The 26,430-nt window shown below is 39.8% G+C and overlaps 2 protein-coding genes across 2 annotated transcripts in view; both read left to right on the forward strand.

Annotated features, from left to right (window-relative positions):
• The first annotated feature begins 78 nt into the window (after nucleotides 1-78).
• On the forward strand, nucleotides 79-9,877 carry heatr3 (HEAT repeat containing 3). Its single transcript, XM_004539699.6, has 15 exons — nucleotides 79-394; nucleotides 520-692; nucleotides 3,505-3,592; nucleotides 3,920-4,020; nucleotides 4,365-4,474; nucleotides 4,733-4,873; nucleotides 5,018-5,310; nucleotides 6,674-6,764; nucleotides 6,975-7,129; nucleotides 7,424-7,506; nucleotides 7,641-7,777; nucleotides 7,908-7,996; nucleotides 8,387-8,530; nucleotides 8,598-8,774; nucleotides 8,961-9,877. The coding sequence occupies exons 1-15, from the start codon at nucleotides 254-256 to the stop codon at nucleotides 9,072-9,074; spliced, it is 2,037 nt and encodes a 678-aa protein (XP_004539756.3). The 5' UTR covers nucleotides 79-253; the 3' UTR covers nucleotides 9,075-9,877.
• Nucleotides 9,878-12,548: 2,671 nt separating this feature from the next.
• The window catches only part of tent4b (terminal nucleotidyltransferase 4B), a 31,043-nt gene continuing 17,161 nt past the window's right edge, over nucleotides 12,549-26,430 (forward strand). Inside the window, exon 1 of the mRNA XM_004539698.3 lies at nucleotides 12,549-13,457. Within this exon, the coding sequence (XP_004539755.2) occupies nucleotides 12,925-13,457 (533 nt within the window). The 5' untranslated portion in view covers nucleotides 12,549-12,924. The remainder of the gene's footprint in view (nucleotides 13,458-26,430) is intronic.

A 26,430-nucleotide genomic window follows, 5' to 3' on the forward strand; every position in this document is an offset into this window, starting at 1 on the left:
TGCCTTCTATTCTTCCTATGGAGCTTGTCACATATGGAGCTTGTCACATGCGTAGCTTGTGCGCTTTTGCGACAGCGTCGTGCTTTCTCTTAGCAACCAACACTTTACGGCAGGGAACAGTCTTCCACATGGCCTCCAACAAGGCAGAAGCCGGAGCGTGTGTTTGATCCGCAACAAACTCAGTGTCAGAGAAAAGAAGAGGGGAGTAAACGCCGCGTTATACGCGCAACTCGCACTTTAATAATCACGTGAAATGGGTAAAAGTAAAACCACTAAGTTTAAACGTCCGCAGTTCAACTCGGTCGGGCTGCCGGTGACTGTGGTGAAGGAAGGAGACGGTGAGGAGGAAGAGCATGGTGATGATAGCTGTCCAGCTGCGGAGTTGCTTGAGAAAGTAGGAATATACAGTGCTTCTTCTTACACGAATGTCTCTAACTTTGAGTTTAAGAGCTCCTATTTTTGCAGTTTCTAACATTTTGAATAGCTGGTGTCACGTGCTTTTAAACACGTTTCCTATAGTTGCAGAGTCCCAGCGCTGATGTGCGAGAGTTTGCATGTGCCAGTATTTCTCGGGTGGTGCAGCAGAGTCAGACCATTCCGGGTTTCCTCCAGAGGGATGCTGTTAGGCGCCTGGGTCCCATGTTGCTGGACCGGAGCCTGGCTGTCAGAGAGACTGCCACTGGAGCTCTCAGGTGAGTCTGGGTGTAACAAATAATCTGGGTTCCTGTCACTTGACGAAGACCTGGATCACTGGGGTCATCTAACAAGTAATCAACACGTGTGACCTATTTTTTTTTTTTTTTGCTAGAATAGGCCATTTTAGTGCTGGGGTCATCATAAAACATATTTGAACTTTTCTGTGTTGTCAGTTTGCAGTGATTTGTATGAGCAAGGGCACAAGAGAAGTGGCAGTCTCTGGTGGAGGTATAAGGATAGGGATGGTCGACCAAAACAGAACATCATTGGCGTAGTTAAAGTAGGAGGTGATGAGGCATGAGGGAGGGTGCCAGCTGCAGAGTTTGAGAATAAAGGTTTTAGTATGGACATGTGTTCTTGAAGTGCTGGAAGGCAGACTTAGAGGCAGATTTGATGTTGTTGACCTCCAGAGACCTCCCTCTTCTCGAGCTTTGAATTGGGAACCACAACCAAGAGATCATTTTTATTGTTGTTCAATTTGAAAAAGTTTGCTGACATTCAAATTCTGATGTCTTTTAGGCAGTTTACAAGGCACAGAGGAGGGAAGTGACTGTTATCCTGATGATAACTGTGTATCATCAGCATAGCAGTGGAAGCTCAGCCCATGGTTATGGATGATGTGACAAATTAAAGGGCCCACAACTGGCAAACAGATGATGAGTTGTGGGTGCCCAAGGCTCCATGGGCAGCAAATTGTTGCTAACAGAAGAGCTAATGAAACTTGCTGAAAACCTCAAAGAGCCAGTTCCTGGCATGGGTTGTTGCCAGAGTTGTTTCAGTGGCAGGTGTGAGACCCTCACATTATCATTCTGGCTGTTTAAACCTCCTTTGGTTAACAGTGTAGTTGTATGTAGATACTTTGCGATGGAGTGAGAATCATCAAGAAGAGGCTGTTTATGCTAGCAAGACAATGCTTTTAATATTTTCTTCTCTCGATTACAGCAAGTGAGGACGTTTATTGCTTGACCACATGCCTTAATTTCTCTCCCATTTGTGTGCCCCAGATTACTACTTGACATTAGTAATGTTAGTGCTTTTCCTGCTGTGAAGAAAGTCAGGTGCAGGTAGAGGGAAGTCAGTTGTCAGTCACATGCTTCTGCAGTTTTTAAAAGTGTGTTATTGGATAATAAATAAATAAATAAAATGAGTCACATTGTGCCGTTTCATTTGGCTCCCTTATATATATTTTAGTTACACATACAGCTACACATGCTTTTTGCTTATATGCATCATACATGTATTGTGTGCTAGTTTTTAGTGAGCACTGTTGATACTGCAACAGAAAATGCAGAAAGCTAAGAAATGTGTCTACAAAAGCCCTGGAAAACATTAGAAAATGTAATCGTGGCTCTTTTCTTCCAATCACTTCAGTCAGTGTGGTGTTACAGAACTGAACTTTTCTCGGGCTTCACAGAGAGAGGTGCATATAAGAATACAAATAGCACAGCTCATAGTCCAGTGCGTTTACCTCTGAGTGGGTGGCATTTGTTGACTTCTACACACTATCCAGGGAGCTGCTTTGCCTAAACCCATCTACGCATCCCTTTTCTTAACTGCTTATCCACCTCAGAGTCATGAGTGGACTGGAGCCTATCCCAGGTGTTATGGGGTGAAAGCTGAGATGTAGCCTGAACATGTCAGCAGTCTAATAGGGCTAACACAGACAGACAGACAACCAGTTTAGAAATCACAAGTTAACCTACTGTGGATGTCTTTGGACTGTGGAAAGAAACTGGATTATCCAGAGAGAAGCCACACAGACACAAGGAGAACATCCAAACTTCACACAGAAATCTTCACAGTTGGGCAGAAGAACCAAGGACCTTTCTGCTGTGAGACGACTGCATTAAACCTCACAGAATGTTTCTAGTACTTATCCAGTGCAAAAGTCTTGAGCCACCCCTTATTTCTTTAAATTTTTCTTACAAGGTGACAGCCTTGCTTGCCATTTTGTTTAAAGTGGGCTTGATCAATAGTTTTCCAGGCTTTTTTTAAAATAGTGTTTTTGCACCAACAAGTTCATTCCCAAATAGCTATTTAAAAAGAAGTGTGAGGATGACAGAAGAAGTGTAAGGCTTACAGCAAATGAAACGGTATCAGAAAGTGATGTCCTTAAGAAATAAAACAAATCCAGTACAGATGTGAGAAGTACATCTGGCCTTTTAGTTAATCAATTTCCTGTTCACTAAGGTCTCATAAGAAATGGTCTCAGTTTAGGTTTGGCTGGCAAGAAGACATTCTTAAGGGAGAAAAGGCTAAGACATGCCAAATCACACAAGAACTGGAATGAAAATAAGTGGCAACAGGTCTAATAGATATAGATGGATATATAAATTTGAATGTTTTTGTTTCAAATTGTCAATATGTACAGGGAGGGAGGTACAGCAGTGAGTGTCTACAGCCATCTGTAAAATATGGTCCTGGCTGTGAAATTACAAATGCAGAAAAGTATTGTATCCCTTTGCAACACCATCTGATAAGGCACTGATTGGCAAAAAAAGAAAAGACTTTTGCACAGTATTGTACATTGTGCGTAATACCATGCTGTGCATGATGAGTACAGTACTGTGTGTCATATTGATATTAACCTCTAGTCTGATTTGAGGCCTTTCAGTAAACCCTAAATAGCATTTTGTCTCCTCAAAATCAAAACAAAACCATTGCTCACAGTGGATCTCCCGGCTCCCCCCCACCCCTCTGCTTTCCTCTCCCACACACACACACACACAATTACAAACAGCATCTCTGACCGCGAGTCTCCTCTGAGTGACTGATGACTGTGCGTCTGTGTGTGTCTTCCCTTGACAGGAATCTGAGTGCATGTGGAGGTCAGGAGGTGTGTGAGGACATGGTGAAGCACGACATCATGACTCCTTTGACAGCACTGCTTAGAGAGGTGAGACTCCATCGCTGCTTTTCGCTCACCGCATCACTTCAGTTGCTCCCCATCAGCAGCTGTTACAGCAACATCAAGCTATAATATCCTCAGCAATTAGTTTGTATCTCAGAGCAAATATAGTTGTGGTTATATATAAGTGGACACTGAATCAAATGGCATCAAATCCAAGCTCAGTGTTGGCCTTTGTGTAACTTAAATTAGCCATAAAAAGTTTCTCAAATTTTTGAGGGTCAGAAATGATCTAAATATGTTCAGATGAATGATTGGAAAATTGAGACCTGTTTTACTTGTTCTGTTCACATTTGCAACACATTTGCTTTCCAGTGCTGTGCTGGCTTTGAAAGTGCCATTGTGTCGATGAAAGACCAAAGTAATGCAGTGGAGGATGTAGCCAATGAAGCTGTACACTTGCTGTGGAATCTGTGGTAAGTTGACCTTATTTGTTTTCATAGAAGGCTTTTTAAAAAATTATTATTGGCTCAGAAAGGTCAGTTTGGCCACATACATAATCAGCCAGGTCTTGCTATGGGTCTGACTGTAAAATCTTTGGGGACATGCCAAAACATCATCCATTCACCTGTCCTTTGCTGTTGGTTAATGATCAGCTCATGAGGGTATTCTATGTCTAGTAACTACATAAAAGTAAAAGAAATCCAGAAAACCCCATATATTTGTGAGTTTATTCCTTGAATTTAGTTTTCTGACATCGTCTCTGATAAATCACTCTTATTGACCTAGGCATGCTTTGTATTATTTGTTTGTCTTTCAGTGAAAGCAGCAGCCAGGCGTTGTCTGTGTTTAACAAATCCGGTCTCTTGGATGTGGTTGTTCAGTGCCTGGAGAAACACCCACACAACCTGGAACTAGCCATATCTGCTGGTATGTCTAAAGCATTTATTCTTATTTGCTATTTAACATTGAGATTTTATTAAATAAAGGTGTACATTTTGTAGGTGTTCTCTAACCATCTTCATTTATTAGGCGACACACCTCTAACAAGTACTGACAGGATGCTTAACACATCTGTGCTATTAATATGGTTCTAACACCAGCAAGGAACTCCAAGAACAAAGCTAGCTTGTAGCTTTTGTGCCCAGTTTCAGCTTTTAAACACACTCTCCTCTGTGTGTTCCCCAGCTCACTGTTTGCACACTGTGACTGAGGATAACCCAGAGCTGCTTTGTAGCATGAACACTGCTGTGCTCGGAGCCCTGGAGAATGTGCTGCTGTCATCTCAACCAGGCGTGACACAAACTCTCCTCAGGACACTGGCTGCAGGTACAATTTGTCCCTTTTCATGTCTTTTTTTGTTGTTGTTCTAAACTTAACCACAATTAGACAAATTGACCAGCACAGGAGTCTGTAAATTGTAATGTGTCATACCCCTTCCTGAGCCTGAACTCTGTCTGATGTGTTGCTCAGGTACGCTGTGGAACATGAAGAGTAGTCTGCCTGCTGCTCGTCAGGCCGAGACCGTCAACGCTGTGGTAGCTACCTTATCACAATGCCTGGATTTGGATGCAGGTATGCTAATACCTGAACTTAGACAAGCAGAGGAGCTTCGCCACAGAAACGCCCCAGCTGTGTCAGACATAGAGGGCCAAGCTCCAGAAGAGCTCGCTGAGGAGGAGATGATTGAAGAGGAGGAAGCACCTAAACAGAAGAGGAATGGAAAAGCTGCAAAAGTTGATAATGACTTCTCTGACCTCTTGCCTGTACGTATTAACTCTTGCAATCTCTTAGGCCCATTTAGAGTTAAGAAAACCAAAGCAAGGACAGTTACAGTTGAGGAATTGGCTGTTTCATACCTCTAAACTGTCTGATCCGTTATATATGCATTGAATTAATTATGCTCTGCTTAGTATTAAAATTCTGTACTTTCAGCCTGTGGGCCTCTGGGCATAGAGGTTGAAATCAGTAAACCCTTATGTATTGCCATTTGCATTCTTCCACTCGTATGTAAAATAGTCTGAGATATTGACCAGTATTATTTTATTATATGCACATTGTCTTCTAATTTATTCATCAGCACAGAGCATACGCTCTGTTTTGCACGAGAGCGTGGACAAGTGTTTTCAACTGTAAAAATGCAAATGTTTGCAATTATGCTGAACAAAAAGTATATTCTACCTGAAGCAAAGCTTTTTAAAACTCAAAATTCCAATGTAAGCATCCACTGCAAAAATAAAGTATCATTTTGATTAAGGTTTAATTATAACATGGTGTACATTATGCTGTAATGATCCCTTAAAGTAAAACCATTGGTGGCTGCCTATTGGCTCATTCAGTACTTGACAGAGGGCATTTGGGGTAGAAGAGTTTATGGCTCTTATTATGCATTTTTCACTGGAAGAAAACTGACTTACTTTCATTTGGCTTTTTTTAGACCAATTTTAAGTGATTAGGGTTGGGGTTCTAATGACTCATAAGTCAAAGTTTAGGGCCATTTCTCAGGTGTTTTAAAGGGTTAATCTCAATTTGGTTTCAAGTTTTTTGTTGTTAGGGTTTCTTTGTTTTGTTTTTGAGGTGCACATTAATGCCTGGTGAAAAGGTGGTGTGTGAGTCACGCTGAAATGTGAGCCAGAGCGACAGGGCAGACAAACTGTCGGGTTTAGGGGGGAGCAGATTAGGGACACCCAACAAGGTTCAGCTGAGGACCAACTTGTGGCTTCCACCAAGTTGACAGTCCCCAGACCTGACTCCGGCGAGACAGAGCTGTCCCTCTAAGCTCAGTCAGAGCCGAGGCCCTAGGATTGTGGGTGACATTCATGGTGACGTACCAGAATACCCTCTAATATTGCGGGTTGTTTGGGTTGTTCTAGTGTACTAGTATAAAGATTCATCTGGGGTAAACCATTTATTTATCATGCAAACACAGTTTTACACTTATTCCTTCAGGAGCAACACCCTTGAACTGGGTTTTAATGCTCACTGCACCGCAAGAAGGACATAGTGGAATGCATCTGTAGAATTATTTTTCTTTGTGGCAGTCAGCTGAACCCAGACTGGGTGATAAGAGTGCTAAAAGGCATTGTTTTAGTAGAATGTTGACTCACATGGCTGATTGTTTTTGTCCAGAGGGGGAAGGAGGAGCTGAGGGAGGCAACGGCCTTGCTGACAGCCCAGCAAACGTCCTTGGAGATCATCGTCAACATGTGCTGCTCTGACGGTGAGTGGTGTGGCCACGGACAGCCATGCTGACCCCAGGCACTTTTCATCAAATATATTTCCTATGACACAGTCACCAACTATGTGTTTGTCTATCAGAGAAACTGTTATAGCAAGAAATGCACACAAAGGTCTCATTTGAGAACATTAAAAAAAAAAAATCTTCATTGTTAATTTCTCTAATTAACTCTCTGTGTGTGCACATGTTCAGACCCTTCTGATGACGAGTGGGAGGAGGAATCAAGCAGTGATGAAAGTGACATGGGTCCCGATGGTCTTTGTGATGGAGTGTCCAATCTGATGTCTCCATTGTGCTTGTCAGCTGAAGTTCATGGGGCTTTGATCAACCACAGCATACCACAAAAGGCAAATGACAGTCTGATTCTTCAGTCACATCTCAGCCAGTTCATCATCAAAGCTTTGACGCGCTTGTGAATGTTGTTAAGCTGTCATTTTAGCTTGCATTGCTGTAAATACAAATTTCAGATTAGATTGATTATGTGGTGAACCTCACCCATCTTCTCCCCCAGGCTGAATGGATTGCGTTGTTTGTGCAGTTTCATAGAGAACTCACTTTCACATACAGTTTATATGCACCTACGCAGCCACTCCCAAATGTAAAAGGGCTGCCATAATATTCCATATTTTCCTGTTTTTAAGGTTCTGAAGAAAACAGAGTTCCCTAAAAAGGAAACTGTGAATTTGTGCCATCAAAATCCCTCCTGGAGAGGCCTGATAAAAAAGTAATCCTCCTCTCTTCTTCCATTGAACTTCACTGTCTGAGTTTAACTATCTTTATTCTTTCTCATTTATAAATAAAAAAAAATTTTTTTAAAGTCTCTAAATTTTTAAATAAAAAGTCTCACCTTCTTTTTAGGATGGAGCGCGTTCAATCCCGGGCACTGACTTGCCTCCACAGTATCCTCTCCACCATGGATGCAGAGTCTTTGGGTGGTGCAACAGCCCTGCAGGAAGCAGCACAGCATCTCTCCTCTATGGTCTTTGGTGCTCCAGGTCTCACATTAATAAAACTTCTTCTGCAGTATTATAGTACCATTTGTTATTTTTCTATTTAAAGAAGGCAAAAAAGTGAGTATGCATTTGTGAGAAAGGAAACTACAAATCGAAACTATGTTTCTTTCAGAGATTCCCAAAGACGAGGAGTTTCTAGAGGCTGTCATCAGCGCCATGCGATCTCTTTTACAGATGATTGCCTCCAAAAATATCCCACAGGTAGATAAGACGCCACTATTTAAATAAACAGCTAAATCAGTTTTGGTGATTACAAAAAGAGGTCAAAGTCTGTGCAGCCGAGGTCGAGGTATCCCGACTTTTAGCTGCTAGCTGAGGGTAAATGATAAAAATGCTTGATTCTACATTTCCCTGTGCCTAATTATATAGTCTTTGTTATCATGGCTGCAGAACACATGACAGGAGTGTACAGGTTGAATAATACTCCATATGTTAGTTCCGTCTTTGGTAACTGCATAAAAACAGACCTGAATGTAAAATTTCCGCCTTGAACTGAACTTTAAAATCCACTGCCACTTCACACTTGCTTCTGTTGACAGTTTTTGTTCCTGACAGCTCAGTATCTATGTGTTTGGCTTTTGTTTTTGCTAGTGTATGACCCCCCAGCAGCTGATGAGCTTGAGCGAAACGGCCACCCGCTGTGATGTTGTCAGCGTGAGGGTCAACGCCGTCGCCATTCTTGGCATCACTGGCAGCACATTAGCCAAAGAGAAGGGCACTGCAGAAACCCTGCAGGTATCTCTTTCTCTCATTTATTCTTTTGGAAAAGTTGTTCTTCCTCTAAGAACCTCTTCTTCCACAGATGATCGGAAATGCGTTGCTTCAAGTTGCCACAAAGGATCCTGAACTCGTTGTAAATGGAGAAGCCCTTGATGCTTTGTTTGATGTGTTTGCGGATGGAGAGGAGGCAGAGACAGCTGCAAAAAACATCAGTCTGCTGCCTGCACTGAAGGCACTACAGCCTGTCTTCAAGACCAAGGTACCAAAGATAAATTCATCTTTACTGATCTGTGTGCTTGATAATTTCTCAATATTTTTTCAGCTATGCTTTTTTTTTTTTTTCTCCCCTGGAAATATACGAAGCACCTTTATTTTTTTCTTATCTCGCCACTGCATTGTGTGAATTCTCCTTTGAATAACAATTCTTTTTTTTTTCCACTACCAGATTCGTAAAGAAGGAAAAGGCAAATACAGCCCTCAGCAGCTGTGTGTGCTGGATAACATCAGAGTGAACCTGAGAAGATTTATTGGTTATCTGGAGAAGGTGTTGAAAAAATGAGGACTATAAAAGCCTGTTTGATTTGGACAAATATGCTAGCAGGAGCATAGAACGAGACAGAATATGGTTGTGAAACCAACAAGTATTTATGTTTATATTCTTTAAATGATGGTTTACTGTTTGTTGTGCAGAGCGAAGGGAATGTAATAACCGTTATTGTATGCTGGAGTTGGCAGGTTTTTTCCCCACCTAAATTAAACTTTAAACAATTTTGAGACTGTGTTTGTATTTTCATGTCTGATTGAAACATTTTTGAAAGATCAGGTGTGGGATCTGACACCAACTTTTCTTATGGGCATCCTTCTTTGAATCCAGCGGGCTTGACGTTGGTGTTTGCAGTACTTCCACAAGAATGCTGATCTATTCAAAGTATCTGTATAATTATGAGGGGGATTATATTGATGGCATTTATTGTACTTTGCATTGTACTTTGGAATTCTAAGTTGTTGTTTTTTCCAATGAAGACACTGGTCTGCATACACATTTTTTCAGTAATTGAAGGAGATTGATGGTAAATTTTGTAGATTTTGTTTAATCTGTCAGTAAAATTATACATAGATCTGAACTGTCTAAATCCCAGAATTCCCTGTTTTGGTCATAATTTGGATATCATCATACGTGACTTGACAAAAATTCACGTAAAGCTTGTTAGCTATTCTTGCAGTGGTTTCTTAGACTTTTTCAACAAAATATCCATAAACTTGCTTATTTCAGTAAAAATGAAATTAATGTGTGAATATGTCATCAGGCTGTGAAGGAATACCGGTACCCTTTTTGAAATAAACCCTGATTATTTTTTTTTTCTTCAATGTTCTTCTTTTGCATTATGTGAACCATTTCAGGAATCTTTCCATGACTTTCCAAATACAAACTGGTAGAAACACTGAGATAATATATCTCAATCTCAATTAATTTGTCTTCATAAGGTGTTGGACTGCTTCAATATATACTGGCATGCTGCCTGCAAATCTCTGGAAATCTACTGAAGGGACTAAACGTGCCTCCAAAATATTTTCCCTCATGTTGTGTTTTGATGATGGTGGTTGAGAGCATAGCCTTGTTGGTCCTAAATCACTCATAGGTGATTTAGGACAAGTCACAGAGGATTTGAAATCTAATGACTACAAAACCCCCACAGCATGTGACTCGCATCATTTTCCTACTCATCAAACCATTCAGCTACCCCCATGTTCCACATGGAGCGTACGTGGGTTCGAGGTATGGTGGATGCTGACTGAGCAATTTACTGACCTTAAATAATATTCATAGTATGTTGCAACAGCTACCTTGACTCCCTCCATAACAAATATTCAAAGACCAGCATATATATTTTTAAGTATTGGAATTGATCAATAAAATGCTTTTGGGAATTTGAAAACTGAGTATGTGAACTTTTTATAAGATTTGAATGGTAAATGGCCTGTATTTATATAGTGCTTTTCTAGTCCCTAAGGACCCCAAAGCGCTTTACATATCCAGTCATCCACCCATTCACGCACACATTCACACACTGGTGATGGCAAGCTACATTGTAGCCACAGCCACCCTGGGGCGCACTGACAGAGGCGAGGCTGCCGGACACTGGCGCCACCGGGCCCTCTGACCACCACCAGTAGGCAACGGGTGAAGTGTCTTGCCCAAGGACACAACGACCGAGACTGTCCAAGCCGGGGCTCGAACCGGCAACCTTCCGATTACAAGGCGAACGCCCAACTCTTGAGCCACGATTGAGATTTTGTAGAATCATTTATTAGATTAGCTGAAAAAGACATTAATAGTGACCCTCTTTTTTTTTTTTAAATTGCCTGGTTAGAAGTTTATATTGCATCTTCATCTGTAAGCTGTTAAATCATGGTTTGCATTGTTGTGAACTATATTTACTCTGCATGAGTACTTAAACACACTGGGTGATTATTGCTGCCCTGCATCAAAATATAAAATATTTTCTGATTTCCAGAAAAAACATTATTACCTTGTTCAATTCAGTTAAAAATGCCTATAAAAATATTCAGTCTCATAGTTTTGTCACAAAAAAGCAAATCAATTTTTCTTCGCTTATGACCTGTTTGCGCTCATTGTATTTCAGCTTCTCCAACACAATTTGTATATTTGCATAGCCTTCTTTTAATTGCACAGAACGACCAATTGACCATAATGGCTATTATACAGTAGGATACACTTTAAGATGGCTTTTGACCTCTCAGTTGATGCTAGACCAAAGTAACGCAGCTGCTTCCTTCAGCAGATTAAAATCTTGTACATGTATGTACAAAATGACCAGGCAACAAATAAGCTACTAGAATCTTCAAAATCATTAGAATGTTGTGGCTCTGGAGAAAAGAAAAACCCCATCAGACTCTTCCCTCTCATTACCTGAGCCAGTAAAAATGTGAGGTGGTATTTAATCTGGAGGATGTACAGGTCTCATTACTGATGCCTGGTTAAGGTAAACAATAAATTATTTTGTTTTGGAACTGTATCTAGAAATATATTGATTAAACTGAAGTGGCAGTTGTCAAAGTGTTTTTGTGGCTCCCTTGATTAGACTGGAATACCAAAACACAAGTCTTTTCTCTTTCCCTTAATCCATGCTCTTGACACACACCCTGCAAACTGAATGAGATGCCTATGGCTTGTCTTGATCACCCACTGTCATCCAAAACATGAACAAAGTATGCCCTTTTCATTAAATCGTTGATGTTTCGTCAATGTTTGGATGTAGTGGAGCATATAAATAGAAAAAAACCCATCTTTTCATATCGTATTTACAATTGCCACTTGTGAAATAACATGACTGTAGAGCAAATTGAGTATGAATTTTGACATCAGCAACCCCAAATTAGTAAAGTGTTTGATTTCATACAGCAAGTGGGATGCTAGACAGTGTATTGGTATGAGTACAAGTCTACTTTGCTCAAAGTGTCTGTTTTTACTACAGAATGGATGAATGAATTAGAAGGTATTTTCTTTAGCATTATTTTAAAAAGGTGCAATTAATGGTAAGAAAAGGCAATATCAAAGAAAATCCAGGGTGTCTGTAACATTCAGCATAATTTTATTTTTTAAAAAGCAAGGCTCTCAATAAGGTTTTGTTTCGTATGTATGCTAAGATGTAAGTTAATAATAAGGAGTAGGAAGGCTGTTTTTTCTTGAAAATTTCCCCCCTGTCAATTTAACATTTTATAAGATAAATAATTCTATATTAAACATTCGTTTTTTTTCAATTTTTTTTCAAATATGTCCCGAGTTTCTGTTCTCAAAGTTGGTTTAATTATTAGTTTTATCTTTAAATTAACTAAATTGAGTTGTGTTATTTATGCACTATATGTCACGCGTTTCCCACGTTTTCTCCCATTATAATAATCAAATAAGGAGAATCAGACGTTATTATGTAACAAAAAAAATAGTCGTCCGTTGCGTAACAACACTGCCCGCCCCCTTTTCACTCGCTCCGCGCAGGCGAAGTACAGATATACACGCCGCCATTGAGGGACCCACGATCTGGAGGAAAGGGTCAGAGAAGTACTTCTACCAGCGGTGCCTGCACGTTTTTCCAGTCTTCTGCTACAACTTTGGCTTGAGCTACCGTTTTTAATACTTGACTCAGGCTCTTGACTTATTTGCTGTGGATGTTTTTGGGTCGAAAACTGTCTTCATCGTTACTACAAGGGAGCCTGTTGTTTTTCTTTTTTTTTCTTTAAAAAAAAAAGTAGATTCTAGAAGTAACGGGCAGCAGCTATAACGAGGCTACAGCAGGCTAGCTAACGTTAGCCAGCGACCTGGCTAGCTGCACACGAGCTGAGCATTGCTCGGTGGTGGCGGGGGGGCGGTTTGCCTACAGTGTCATTTGATGGATCCGAGGATCGCCTGGTTCCAACCAGAACAACGTGGACCCGCTAACAACCTGTGGATGCAGATTTGGGAGATGACACAGAGAATTGGCTACTTGTACGTGAATAACAGCTACACTACTGTATCGAGCCCAAAAGCTAACGTTAACGGGGTGTCGGGAGCCGTCGTCGCAGAAGGAAACGAGGCACCCGATACAAAAAGCAGCGGCATCGGAGAAGCCAAGACTCAGGGGATGTCGGCCCCGATGGGGGATGGAGAATTGACAGTACAGGGGGACTTCATACCACTCGAAACTAACAGCAACCACAGCCGAGTCGTTGGTACGGGCGGTGTCGGTGGAGGAGGGCAGCAACAGCACGGCAGCGGGGTCGCTGTTAGCGGAGTCACGGACGGACAGCCCCCCAAAAGAAAAAGGGACAACAAAGCTAGCACTTTCGGATTCAGTGTCATCTTAAACGGTGACAATAAAGAATATGTTGGTTACACGGGCACGCCATGGAAAGAAAGGAACTACTCAGAGGGAATTATAGGGTAAGAAAGAGTTTAACGAAGTTGGAAAAGAGAGAACCTTTATAAATTATTTTACTGTATTGGACCCCTTAATGAGGGTGTGAATGTGTAAGCCAACCCCAAGTAGGTGTTCACCTGCAGTGTTTTATTTATTTGTTTATTTAAAGCCTAACTTGAACACCTGCATGCTGAGATAATTGAGGCTGTCAGATCCCATCCCCACCCACTTTGTCAGCTCCACCTATCGTGTTGGGCAACCATGTGCAATGTTTTCTAATTGCATTAAGGCTCATTTGAGCATAAAATTTAATACTTTTGGTTGAAAGGCACCTTATTTAAGACTATTATATAAGGTTATGAAAAGGTGCTGTGGTGGGAGTGGCGTGAGTTCACATGGCTCCTTGGCCAAAATCATATGGTATCTCCTTTGCAGTCCAGAGTTAAAAGAAAAAAAGTTTGATAGTGCTCTCTGCCACTATCATGAAACACCAAAATAAGGAAGTATATTGTGGAAGAATGGCTTTTTATCCCTCCAAAGTTGCAGAGACTTAGAGTCGGTGTTAAGCTCTATGGTTTGCATATCGATGACCAGCTCCTTGTTACAGTCTAATTATTATTTCGATTCTACGTGGTTCTGGATAAATATTCAACACCATATGAGTCTCTGTAGTATTTAGAACATTATAGTGATCATTTAGGTTAAGTGATAAGTGTACCCAGTCTTGTTCTTATACGTACTCATTACTGTTGCTGGGTAAAGTTCATGTTTGCGTTCACCAACAACTTTAGGCGAAAGTGGGGAGGCGAAAACTCCTTTAATAGAAACGAACCTTTGGAAGAAACAGACCACTTCAACTGGTTATGAGAGGGAAGCAAAGAGAAGGAAAATGGAGAAATGACAAACAGTACAATAAAAAGTCAGTAAGTTGGTGGGGGTCAGTAACTGCAGATCAAAAGCCTTCTGCTCTTGAGCCAAACACACCTGCAGTACAAGGAGAAAGAGAGGACAAACAGTTAATGGCATTCAATGCTGGTGTACTCAGAATGCTCAGAGGGTGAAAGATATGACAGAGGACAAATTGCAAAGGTAAAGAATAACATCATGACACTGACAAATACAAGGTGAAGGAATGCAAATCAACTCGAAACAGGTTGGCTAACCTGGGCTGATGGTAGATCAAATCTGCTGTATGGATGCTATACTACGATTGTGGTTGTGAAGTGGCCTTTTAGTTAGTGTCGCTGTGGATTTCTATTAGCCTGCGGAGTGTGATCATAAGTGCTGTTAGTCTGTGGACAGCTAAGGAGTGTTTGTAGCCCCTTTTAAGGAATTAAATTATTTTCCTGTTATTTCTAGCCACTAACAACTGTGTATTTTAACACAGAGTGCACTGTGAAAGCAAAAGAAAATGCAAGTTAAAAGAATTTTTGGCATTGGTGGTGATTTTTGACCAGCACTCATGGATAGTCAACATGGTTATAGCATTGTTATGGCAATCAGTCTGTTTCCCTGCTTACAAACAAACCCTGCTTAAAATCTGGTTGTCTTTGAAATATTTATTATAGTCCTAATGCTTTTCCTTTGGAGAGGGGTCAAAGACTCTTTGGGTACCAACATTATTCATATGCAAGGGAAAAAATACTGGAGTTTAATGCTAACTTCAGCAGTTATTTGATTCATAATTTCCACAAAGCAGATTCTGGCAGCTACTAAACTATACTATCACTTCATTTGAGAGACTCTCACTTCATTTACTGAGAATGAGATTTGATTCCGTAGAGAGCATGCATGTTTAAATTGCCGGGCTTATATTGTTGTTCCTACCTACTACATTTAGTCTTCTAGCATTAGTCTACAGTATTGAACTACATGACTCAATGAGAGAAGACTGCCTATATTAACTTTTTGCCTTTTTCTTTTCATTCTTGTCATTTGTTTCTTTTAGATGTGATCACTGTGGGGAAATATTTTGGTGGGTGGGGCTCTGTTTTAATTTTCTTTTTCTTAAAGAGCAGAAGTTTGTCTCTTTTCCCACCCCTTTCTGTTAGGCAAGTGCAGACAAGCAGAACACCCTAGTGTGGAGTTTAGTCTTTGGCTGATTCTCATTTATAGTAATATTGTAGCTCTGTGTTTGCTTAAGGACATTCCTTAGTGATTAGCTGGGCTAATACTAAAACCTGAACCTCAGAGTCAGAATCGGACTTCAACCACCACGGAAGGCTTTCTGTTTAACCATACTGTAGTAAATCACAGGGCCAATGTGATGTATGGCAGTACAGTAAATGTATTTTGAAAATGAACATGTGCAGAGCTACTGTATATGTGAATGGTTCACTGTAAAATATCCCTTGTTATACATGTTTTGTTGCTAGGGAGTTGTAGCCTGGGAGCACACTAATGCAACACCTTGAGTCAGACAGATGGAATATACTTTTAAATCAGTGGCTTTAAAAAGCACTGCTGTCATGGGTGCTAGCATTAATGGTCATGTTGTTCATGAGAAGAGTATCTTGTGGCTGATTGGTTCTTGCTTAAAAAGACTATACTTTTCTACTGTTTTTGACTGTGAGATGTAGTTACCTGGGATTTCAAAGACTGCTTGTCCTATTTTATTTATGTCATGTGCACATTTCTTGATTTGGCTGGCATATTGGATGTGATACAACCACTGGTTGGTAGGGGGAAAAATGTTCCAACTGGTTGGCAAGTTCCTGTGTGTCGCTAGGTGAAATTGGTTTCACCAATTTCTTCCTTTTTTTTTTTTTTTTTTTTTTTTGTAGATTCATTTTTTTTGCCTGGAGATTGGCACACTTGCCTATAGAGTTTCATGTTTATCTTAGCGTACTAACTAACTCTAAGCCCAGAAGTAGTAAAACTTGAGAGGGTACGATGGTAAACTGGAAAAGGAGAATGCTTGCCTTTAGGGCTGAACGATTATGGAAAATAATCTAATTGCGATTTTTTGCCCCAATATTGCGATTGCGATGCGATATGCGATTATTTTTTTAAGGTCTTTGTCTTCTGTATTATTAAACAAAGACAAGCAATACATCATATAGTATGGCCAATACTATATTACATTAATTTTAAACTGTTCTTTCCTGGAAGACAGACCTCTGTTATGATGACATGAGGTGATGCATGAATTGATGACTGACATTTTTATTTAACTTCTTCAATCACAACAGTATATTTGAACATACACAATAGTTTATTTTTAGCTTACAAACATCTGAGCATAAAGTGCTGACAAGGAACCCTGGTGTAAACATTAAAATGAAAGTCAGTGCAATGTGCAGATTGCAGAAATATACATAAACAAAATCAGTGGCTTTACCACACTCAGTTTTTCGACATCTGTGAACTACTAGACAGTCATTCAATTAAAAAATAATATTAAATAAATAAAACTAATAAATAAAAAATACACACATCTTACTGATCTCTGCAGTCAGTAACATTACACATAAAGTGCAAACATAATAGCAATTGTATAAACACACACACAAACACGCCTTTAAAATTTAAAGGCGTGAAATTGGACGGTCTAGTTCTGATTAGCGTCACCGCTGTCTCGGTGGAGTTTAATAAACTCGGCCGTCTGCTTCTTGCTATCTAAAATATAACCAGACACTGGTGTAAATTCTCGACTGTCTCATACTTCTGTTTAATAAGTTTTCTGTTTGACGTTTAGTCAGCTGTGTGAAAACCAAGGAGGAACCCACCCGGGGGATTAATAAAGTTTTATTTTATCTAATCTAATAACTTTAATCTCAGCCAAACCGATTTACTCACGAACAAACAAAACACTGAAAAAAGCCCAACAATAACATTTTTAGGTTGTCTAAGTGACTTATATATTACGTTTAACCCGAGCAGCGAAACTCCGCGGTGATCTGAAAATGATGTGCCGGGAGTTGTGCCGTTCTCGGCCGCATCAGTAACCCTCGAGCTCCCGGCTAGCTGTCGAGCTGGTGGGTAGCAGACGCCTCTGAAAACGTCGAAGCACTTTTGCAAATATGGGATATCTTGATAAACCGAGCAGATATTTGATGTTTACACAACTACTTTCTCGCCTGAAAATATGTTAAAAGTTTATTTTGTGACCCAGAAAGATTAGTATGAGTAATTTTAAAACTTAGTAGCGGCCGCCATTGCTGGAAACTGGAGTTTGGCTGGGCCGCGCTATGAATTCTGGGATATGGTAGTAATTTGGACAGCCTTCGGCGCGTCGCTGTGACGTAATCGGTCTACAAATGCGGCCTCAGGAGGATGCAGCCCATGAATTTGGACATGTCCAGAGTATAATCGCAGCCTTTGCGGTTAGAAAATTGCACTTGATCATGTCGCGATATTATCGCAAATGCGATATATCGTTCAGCCCTACTTGCCTTCAAAGCAAAAGCTCTGTATTTTGCAAAATGTTGGCTACACTACTAAGGCACAGCTTTTACTTTGAAGGTGAACCCTCTTCATGTTCAGTTTGCGTCACAGTTTCACTACATCTTGGAGAGTAGCTGGACAGTGTTTCTTAGACAATCCGTCATTGCCATTCAAAGTACAACTGTAGCAATATGTCACCAAAGCAATCGCAAGGCTGCTATTTAACCAACTGGTTGGGAAATACACTTTTCCCTCGCAACAAGTGGTTGCCAGGGGGCTGGCTGGCTAGTCTTTAGGCGTGCATGGGTGGGGATTTTAGTAATAATTTTCCCAGCAACTGCAGTAAACCTCTAGCAACCACATGCAACCGAATGGCTTATTCACGTGATCCTACATTGTCACCATGACAAAATGGTGTGGAAGTTAATACCATGTGATCTGTGGACATGAGTGTGCAAAACATCAATTGAAGTTGATGAGGTTTTCAACAATTTGAATTTATAGGCTCAGTCACCAGTTTTCGTTCACAGTAAGACTTTAAGTCTACTCTCATAAAAATTGGGTGATTCTAAAGATCAGACCAAAGCCATGCTCATTGGTTAACCCCATCTTCACCTTCACTTTTAGTGGGATGATGTTAAGTTTTGCTGAATTGAATTATGGATTTGTTGCTTTGCTTGCTGAGCTTGCAGTGAAAAGTCCAGTAGAATTCATCTTGTCAAGTGCTGTTACAGGTGTTAGCCAATCAGATGAGCTTTATTCAAATCATTTGGTGTGGCTTTGGTCAGTCAAATCAGGTTATTAAAATATACTGAAAATAAAGTGGTTGCACTTCTAGTTTGATGAACTGTAGACAAAATGAATCCTTGTGGAGAGTCATCACCCTGTCTATTAACAAATGTATTAGCATGCAAGCTAGCTTGTCTCAGTCCAAGATTTATTGTTGTACCTTTACAAGTTGCTGTTGCTATGACAATCATGCCAACATGACCAGAGAAATCTTGCATTACTCATGTTAAATCTTCCAAGTTTCTTCTCTGTGATTCATCTGTGATTAGTAAGAGCTATCTAAGTGAGCCATATAATAATAATATTGAGCAAGTGTTGGTTACACGTGTGAAAAACTGTTCTAAAGCCTTTCATCTGCGCTCTTAAGAGAACAGGGTAGTGTGGGTTCAACACAGAAATTTGCAGACATAGGGTCCGCTCTTCGTACCTCGCTAAGTAAGTTAGCTGGATTTGGATTTGGGAAGTCTGTCGCAGCCATGTCCTGTCCGTATACGCGAGCAGCCCATTGCGGAAGGTGCAAGATTGATAAGGAGAGTTCTCAGAATTCAGCGTATATTGCGGGATAGACAGGATCCTTTAGCTCAGCGCGACAGTGTGCTCATAGAGAGATATCGATTTTCCCGTGAGGGTATTATTTACTTAACCAACTTGTTGACGAGGAGGTGCAGGACCACCACCTGTCTTTTTGTGCTCTGCCCTTTTCTTGGTTGCTGTTATAAACAAACAGATTATTTCAGGGTCTCTTTTCAAGAGACTAAAAGCAATATAAGTGATAAATATTACCGTTCTGTAGAATATTCTTATATTTCACTTTTACTTGTTCCCATGTTCTAGTGGGTCCTGTTGTGGCTCTAATGTGAAAGAGGATATAATGTAATATAATATAATATAGTGTAATATAATAAATTTACCCTACTGCCTACTGGTGTTGGCCAGAGGGGCCGATGGCGCGATATGGCAGCCTCGCTTCTGTCAGTCTGCCCCAGGGCAGCTGTGGCTACAACCGTAGCTGCCTCCACCAGTGTGTGAATGTGAGAGTGAATGAATAGTGGTATTGTAAAGCGCTTTGGGTGCCTTGAAAAGCGCTATATAAATCCAATCTATTATTATTATTATTATTATTATTATTATTATTATTATTATTATTATTATTATTAAATTACTTGCGAGTTTAATTTGTCAGCAACTTTCTGCCAGCCCTCTCTCCTTGCTTTTGCAGCCTTTGCAGTGTTCCCTTGCGTTTTAATTAAACTCTGAAACTCCTGAAATCCCTGAAATCCCTCAATCAAGAGTTCTTGCTCTGCTGCCGAAAAATACCGAGCGCACTCCTTCGACATTTTCGCCGACCAATCAAAGGGTTGCCGATCAATGTTTCTACTATCGATGCGTAGCCCCTGTTAAGCCACCCAGTGATCTCACATTACTTCATCCAGCTATACTAATCGTCAACAACAGGTGTGTTCGGAGAACCGGAATAGCGAGCTCAAAGTTAGCGCGATGATTTGATCTTGGATGTGTCATTTGATCTTGGATGTAGTAAGTGAGGTACGAAGAACGGACCCATAGTCTATATTGTACCTGAGCATTTTGTTGTTGTTTTGTTTTTTAATAAACAAAACAACAAACAACATAAACTGCCCACTAGGGCTGCCACAAACGATTATTTTGATAGTCGACTAGTCACCGATTATTTATGCGATTAGTCGACTAATCAGATCATCATCCACTGGACGTAAAACTACAGCTTATTGCACCAGCAGCATCTGCTCTTATATAACTATCATTAGCTTACAGCTTTAAGCTTTTAAGGTGCTAACTAAAAATAAAGACAAGATGATAGTTTATTCAATTTTAATGAAATTTGCAGATTGTTTCGGTAAAGTTTAATAAACTCCTTGCTATCTAAAATATATCAGGACACCGGAGTATATTCTCCAGCATCTCACACTTCTGATAATCAGCTGTCTGCTTGACGTTTATTCAGCTGTGTAAAAACTATAACTTTAATCTCAGCCAAACCGATTTACTCAGGAACAAATAAAATACTAAAAAAAAAAAAAAAAAACAACAACATTTTTAATTTATCTAAGTGACTCATATATATTTAACCTGAGTCGCGAAAGACGGCGGTGGGTTTGAAAACAATTTGCCGGGAGTCCGGTGTTCTCACGGCGCTAGTGACCTAGCCCCCGGCTAGCTATCGAGCTAGTGGGTAACAGACGTCTCCGAAAACGTCGGAGCGCTTTTGAAAATATGTGGTGTCCTGATAAACTGAGCCGATATTTGAGGTTTACACAGCTACATTCTCGCCTGAAAATATGTTAAACGTTTATTTTGTGACCCAGAAAGAATAATAAGAGTAATATTAAAACTAACTAGCTGCCGCCATTGTTGGAAACTAAGCTGGGCCGCGCTATGAATTCTGGGACGCTGCTGCTTCTTCTTCGGGGTTTAACGGCAGCTGGCATCCTTGTACATGCAGTGCTGCCATCTTCTGTTTCAGTCCGTTATTACACTCTTAAATCCTGCTATTATTCCTGCGTCTTTTGCGATCTTACAAAGCTTCAAACGACACGTCGACTATTAAATCAGTCGTCGACGATTTTGATAGTCGACGTAATCGTGACTAGTCGACAAATCGTGGCAGCCCTACTGCCCACTGTGGCTACTGTTGGTGTCATTTTGGTTCATCCTTTTCTCCTTCAAGCCCTCTTCTCCAGTCAGGATTCTACTAAGATCTAGTGTCTTAGTTATTTCGTTATGGGCTGTTGGTTGTGTACCCAGAATGTAGTGTAGGAATAGGCACACAAATTTTCCTTTACAGAGTGGCATAAGGCAAAAGTGGAAAATGAGCATTTCAGTTCTTCACCTTTTGATTTTTTTTAAGAAGAAGGTAAAGAAGTTTTAAAAAAAACAAAAAACAAAACACTTTTAAAATAAAAAATTCCACTCAAGCTTTTACTGGGATTCCTGTCTGGTTTTAGTCTGTGACCAGCCAAATTTTTGCCATTTTTGCCCCCCTGTGCAGTGACATGCTTTAGATTCTTTTTCCCAAATCTGTCTTGTCAATGTTTTGGGCAGCAGGCGTATGTAAACCAGAGAATCACTGTTGCATTTTTGGTATTTGAAAATGGCAAAACAGAGCAATATGGTAGTGCATTTTTCCATGGGACAATCTGTACACTATATTTGGGCATGTGGGTTGGCTAGAGAGGCAGAGGCATGTGCTTATTTGTGTTTGACGCTCCTCCAGGTTTTCTGGAACTTAAATGGTCCAAGCAAGCAGCCTGCCTCTTGATGGCAATGGATCAGTGTTTACATGCTCCACACGGCCTTACTTCCATTAAACAAAGCCAACCCACTTGAGAGTGAAACCTGAGCCCTTTCTGTCCATCCAATCAGATTAGGAGCTTGAAGGGAGTGTTTCCACCTAATTTTCTAGTCATGTAGAACAGCTATTTAGATTCTTGATATGGTCACAGGAAGTAAGTGTAGATGGTAGAACTGTGGCCTTTTTCTGTCCTGCAGAACACATGTTGTGCTTTTTATTGTGTAGATAATGTCTCAAGGTTAGTCATTTACAGCAGGGACATGATGTTAGAATTCAAAGTGATAGGTAGTTTTATTAGATTACAAGGCTGCGTGACTCTAGTAAATTCATAATCATAATTGTTTTGGTCAGTAGTGTTGTACTGTGGTGATTGTGTTGACTAAAATGGCTTTGCCCTTGACTGTTAAATTAAAACAAAACTAAAAAAACAAAAGGGGGGGAAAAAAAGAAGCAATTGAATCAGTGAGGAGGGTGGAGGACACATTGTGATCTGGTAGGACGTTTTATGCCCAGACTAATAGGTGTTTTGATTATATAGCTGTTCTCAAAAGGCCAAGTGCTCATCTGCCCCAACTGTGAAAAGTTTGCTTGTGCAGACGGCCCCAGTTGGCAGTAAACTTGCATGCCTTGGGAGACCTACACAGTAGTAACTAGAAAGTAATAGAGAGCCATAGCTAATCGCAAACTGTAGCATGCTACAGACAGTAAACTGGGTGAGAGATTCTGAGGGCTCTCAAGACCAAAGTAACTGTTCATGATTCTTCCACAGATTCAACTGTGGAAATGTTGCTTTACTTCCTGTCAATTGGTAAACTTTACTGAAAGCCCTCTTCCCATCATTACTCTACCTGAACAAAATGGTGATTTGAGCTTTTAGGTTGGGGCAAAAATTCACTGCTGTAAAGTAAAAAGATGAAACCTGCTTTAAAAAAATGCAAAAAGGAGTCTTTAAATGCAGATTATTTTGTTTTGACGATCTTAAAATTAAGCTTGCTATACTACATGTGTCCATTTTTGTTAACTTAAATGGCATTTCCAAACATGGGAGACAAAACATCTGAAATAGCAAGTCATAGTAACAAAGATTTATAGCTAATGCAAGTAGTCCAGAGGCATTTAAGTAGACGTTAAGGTACCAAGTTCATTGCATTTGAAGTTAACTGAATTTGTGTTTAATATTTTGGATATGTTTGTGCATGCCCACGGCCACGACACAGAAATGAAAGAGTAAAACAAAAATAAACAACCCTCATGTCAAACCTGACCATAGTTTTCACCTTAGCTGAGGGCTCCAGTTATAGAGTACATCTCTTACAAGCTAATTAAATGTGTGGTTAATAGTTCACTAATGAGTTGACTCACCATATTGTTTTATTACCATTTACTGCATCTATTTTTTTTAGATATTTATATGACCCTAGGACACCCATAGACAGTGCCTCTGTGACTAAAACTCTGTTAGTGGAGCTGTGGTTCATCTAGTTTCTGCTGGCTTTGACATCCATGTCACCCTCTCCTTTTTCTTTCTCTGCTTACTGGCTGGCTGTCAGCCAAAGTGTGTAAGCTTGTAGTGAGAAAGAAGCCTTATGCGTGTCCTGTGAATACCATGTAAAACGGGCCCACTCTGAACAGCACGTGTGGGCAGCTGGTCATACTGTCTTCCCATGTGTAGTGAGGAATGTAGTTGTTTTTTTCCCTTTTTTTCTTCTCTCTTCCAGTCCTATGGAAACTTCCTGTGTTCCAGTGTGATGCAGTGAACTTGTAAAACAGTATTTTCCAAAGGAAAGATCGTAACTGACTCTTGTCTATTAGTAGTTTAAAAAAACAAAACAAGGAAAAACAGCCACACAAACATTTTATTACCATTTTCTGTTTATTGCACTGTTGTAGGTGAGCTTTGCATGGCTGACAGTTAAAAATGGAGCCCTATTTATTTAAAGCGAGGCGTTTTAGCTCCTCTTCTTTTAAGTTGATTTTCTTATTGCTCATTGCGAATAGAAGGTTTGATCAGCAAATGGGTAGACTTTCTATGCTAACAGCCTGGTACGAGTTGACTGTCTGAAACTGAGTGCTTAGAGGACCCTGAATTTTGGTGGTAAATACACAGAACTCATTATTTAAACCTATCACAGTGATTGATATAGAGATTTTCCTGGTGACTGTTTCAACTAACAGAGGACCGAAGACCTAGTCTAAAAGCTAGAAAACGCATGGTTAACAATCATGTGGTTGAGTTTACACTGAGACTGCTGCATCTGTTCTTTTACATCAAAGTACTGCAAAACTGTGCTGGTTTGTCCACATGTTTGCAACTAGCAGAAGTACTCCTGGATTGTATTTGATGACTAGCCAGGGCAGCAGCATTTTAAACATTAGTTGCACACATCCTTAATATGAGCATCAACCATTGTAACTTTATTTATTTTTAAACATGATGATTAGAGTGATTTTCAAGCTCCAACTACTATCCTGGACTATATCAGGTTTCTGGTGTAGCTATTCCTATTTAGACCATAGCACCCTGGTACATCATTCAGGTGTACCCAGGCCTGTCACACTTAGTCAGCAGTGTGTGGGCTTTTGTGTAACTGGAGCTGTGTTGTCCCAGTGGCCAACATTTACCACCGGATCAGTTCATTGATGAAACATTAATGAATATGCCATCTGTGTGACACTGACGCGTCTACTTCTGTTTGTGCTCGTCCTCATTTAGCAACGCTGTGTGTAATGCGACTGGTTTGCCTCCAGGCATCCCCGTCAGTTCAAAGCTACTGTTGTTGAAGATGTCATTTCATAGACACAGCAGTGTCATGTAACGTTGCTGTAGATGTGCATGGAACCCTTTGTTGCAAAGGTTGGCACAGCACAAATTTCAAGCCTTGATTTGACTAAAAGGATAATGTTTGAACTTGTTTTGGCTAAATATACCAACAAAAATGGCGAGAACTGTAGCATGATTAATCTGGTGCATAACTAGACTGCATTGAGCAGGTGTTTTTCGGCACAGGAATGTCTTAAAGTGGCCATTAAATATTAAATTCTAAAGGTTTGCTTCAGTAAATACATTTATTGGAACATCCAGTAAATGTTGCTCAGTGTGATGTGACAGTAACCTCTTTTTCCTTCATTCTCACCAACTTAACAGATGGCTCTCATTCACATGAACGCTTTTCAGCACCACACCCAATCCTGCATCTCTACCCTAATTTTTCTGTCTTACCTCTGGTCCATGTCTGGCCTTCATATTTTCTTTTTCTTTTTTATTTCTTTATGTATTTAAAAAAAAAAAAAAAAAAAAAAAAAAAAAAAAAATATATATATATATATATATATATATATATATATATATATATATATATATATATATATATATATATATATATATATATATATATATATATATATATATATATATATATATATATATATATATATATATATATATAAAAAATATAAATAAAAAAAAAAAAAAAATAATAATTCTTTTAACCATTTGCTTTGCTTGTTATACCTTTTGCTCTCCATGTTTGACTTGGAATTATTTTTCCAACCACCAGAAGGCCCTATTATGCCTCCTGGACAGGGTGTGTCCTCATGAAGTATAGCCCCTTTTACAGGAATTTATTTACAAAAACATTCAAGTATGCATAAAAAAAAAAAGTGCATTTGGTTGGAGTGTACAGTCTTGTTTTCGAGTATAAATTTTAATGCATAAACTGAGTCCTTGTGATTTGTGCCAAGTTTAGTGGGGAATGAAGCCAACCAAGTTCAGGAACTCAACTCAAGCTGTGCTGTGTCAAGTCTCACCCTCACTGTCAGCAATTTGAAACTTAAGCTGCCAAGTTTTTCATCCTTACCTCTGACCTGTCAGTCCTGCTCCTGCACTGAATCACTGCCTGATCACTGATGTTTTAATCTCTGTAGGCTTTGAGGGAAATGGTTACTCATTGCTTCTCATTTTCTATTTTTTATTATTATTATTATTATTATTATTCCTTTATTTATCCAGGTAAAAAAAATCTCATTGAGATTAAAAAGCTCATTTCCAAGAGAGACCTGGCATCATGGCAACAAAAGTCACATACCACATAGGTATATAACATTTAAAACATCATTTGTTATGCGGTTAAGAGCTCAGAGCTCTGTCTCTTCCGCTGTGATAAATCATTTCAAATGTGATTTAACTGACTGGGAAGATATTTTGATTATTGTGGAGCAATATCGTGAATTTCACTGATTAGGGCACATATCTTGCCATACCCCCCCATACATACATGACATTGCCTAATGGTGCTGGACACCTGGGGACCTACACGTTGAATTGCAGTCACCAACCAATCATTTGATAGAAAGTAAAACATTTTTAAATGTTTTCTAAGATTTGTTTGAACTTTTATAGTAATATTTAGCTTTTTAAGTGCGATTGGTGAAAACTAGACCTTTGACTGTGCTTTCAGCTATCACAGACTGTTTTCATAGTTTTTTTTTCT

This window comes from Maylandia zebra, linkage group LG1 (assembly GCF_041146795.1).
Source record: "Maylandia zebra isolate NMK-2024a linkage group LG1, Mzebra_GT3a, whole genome shotgun sequence".
NCBI lineage: Eukaryota > Metazoa > Chordata > Actinopteri > Cichliformes > Cichlidae > Maylandia > Maylandia zebra.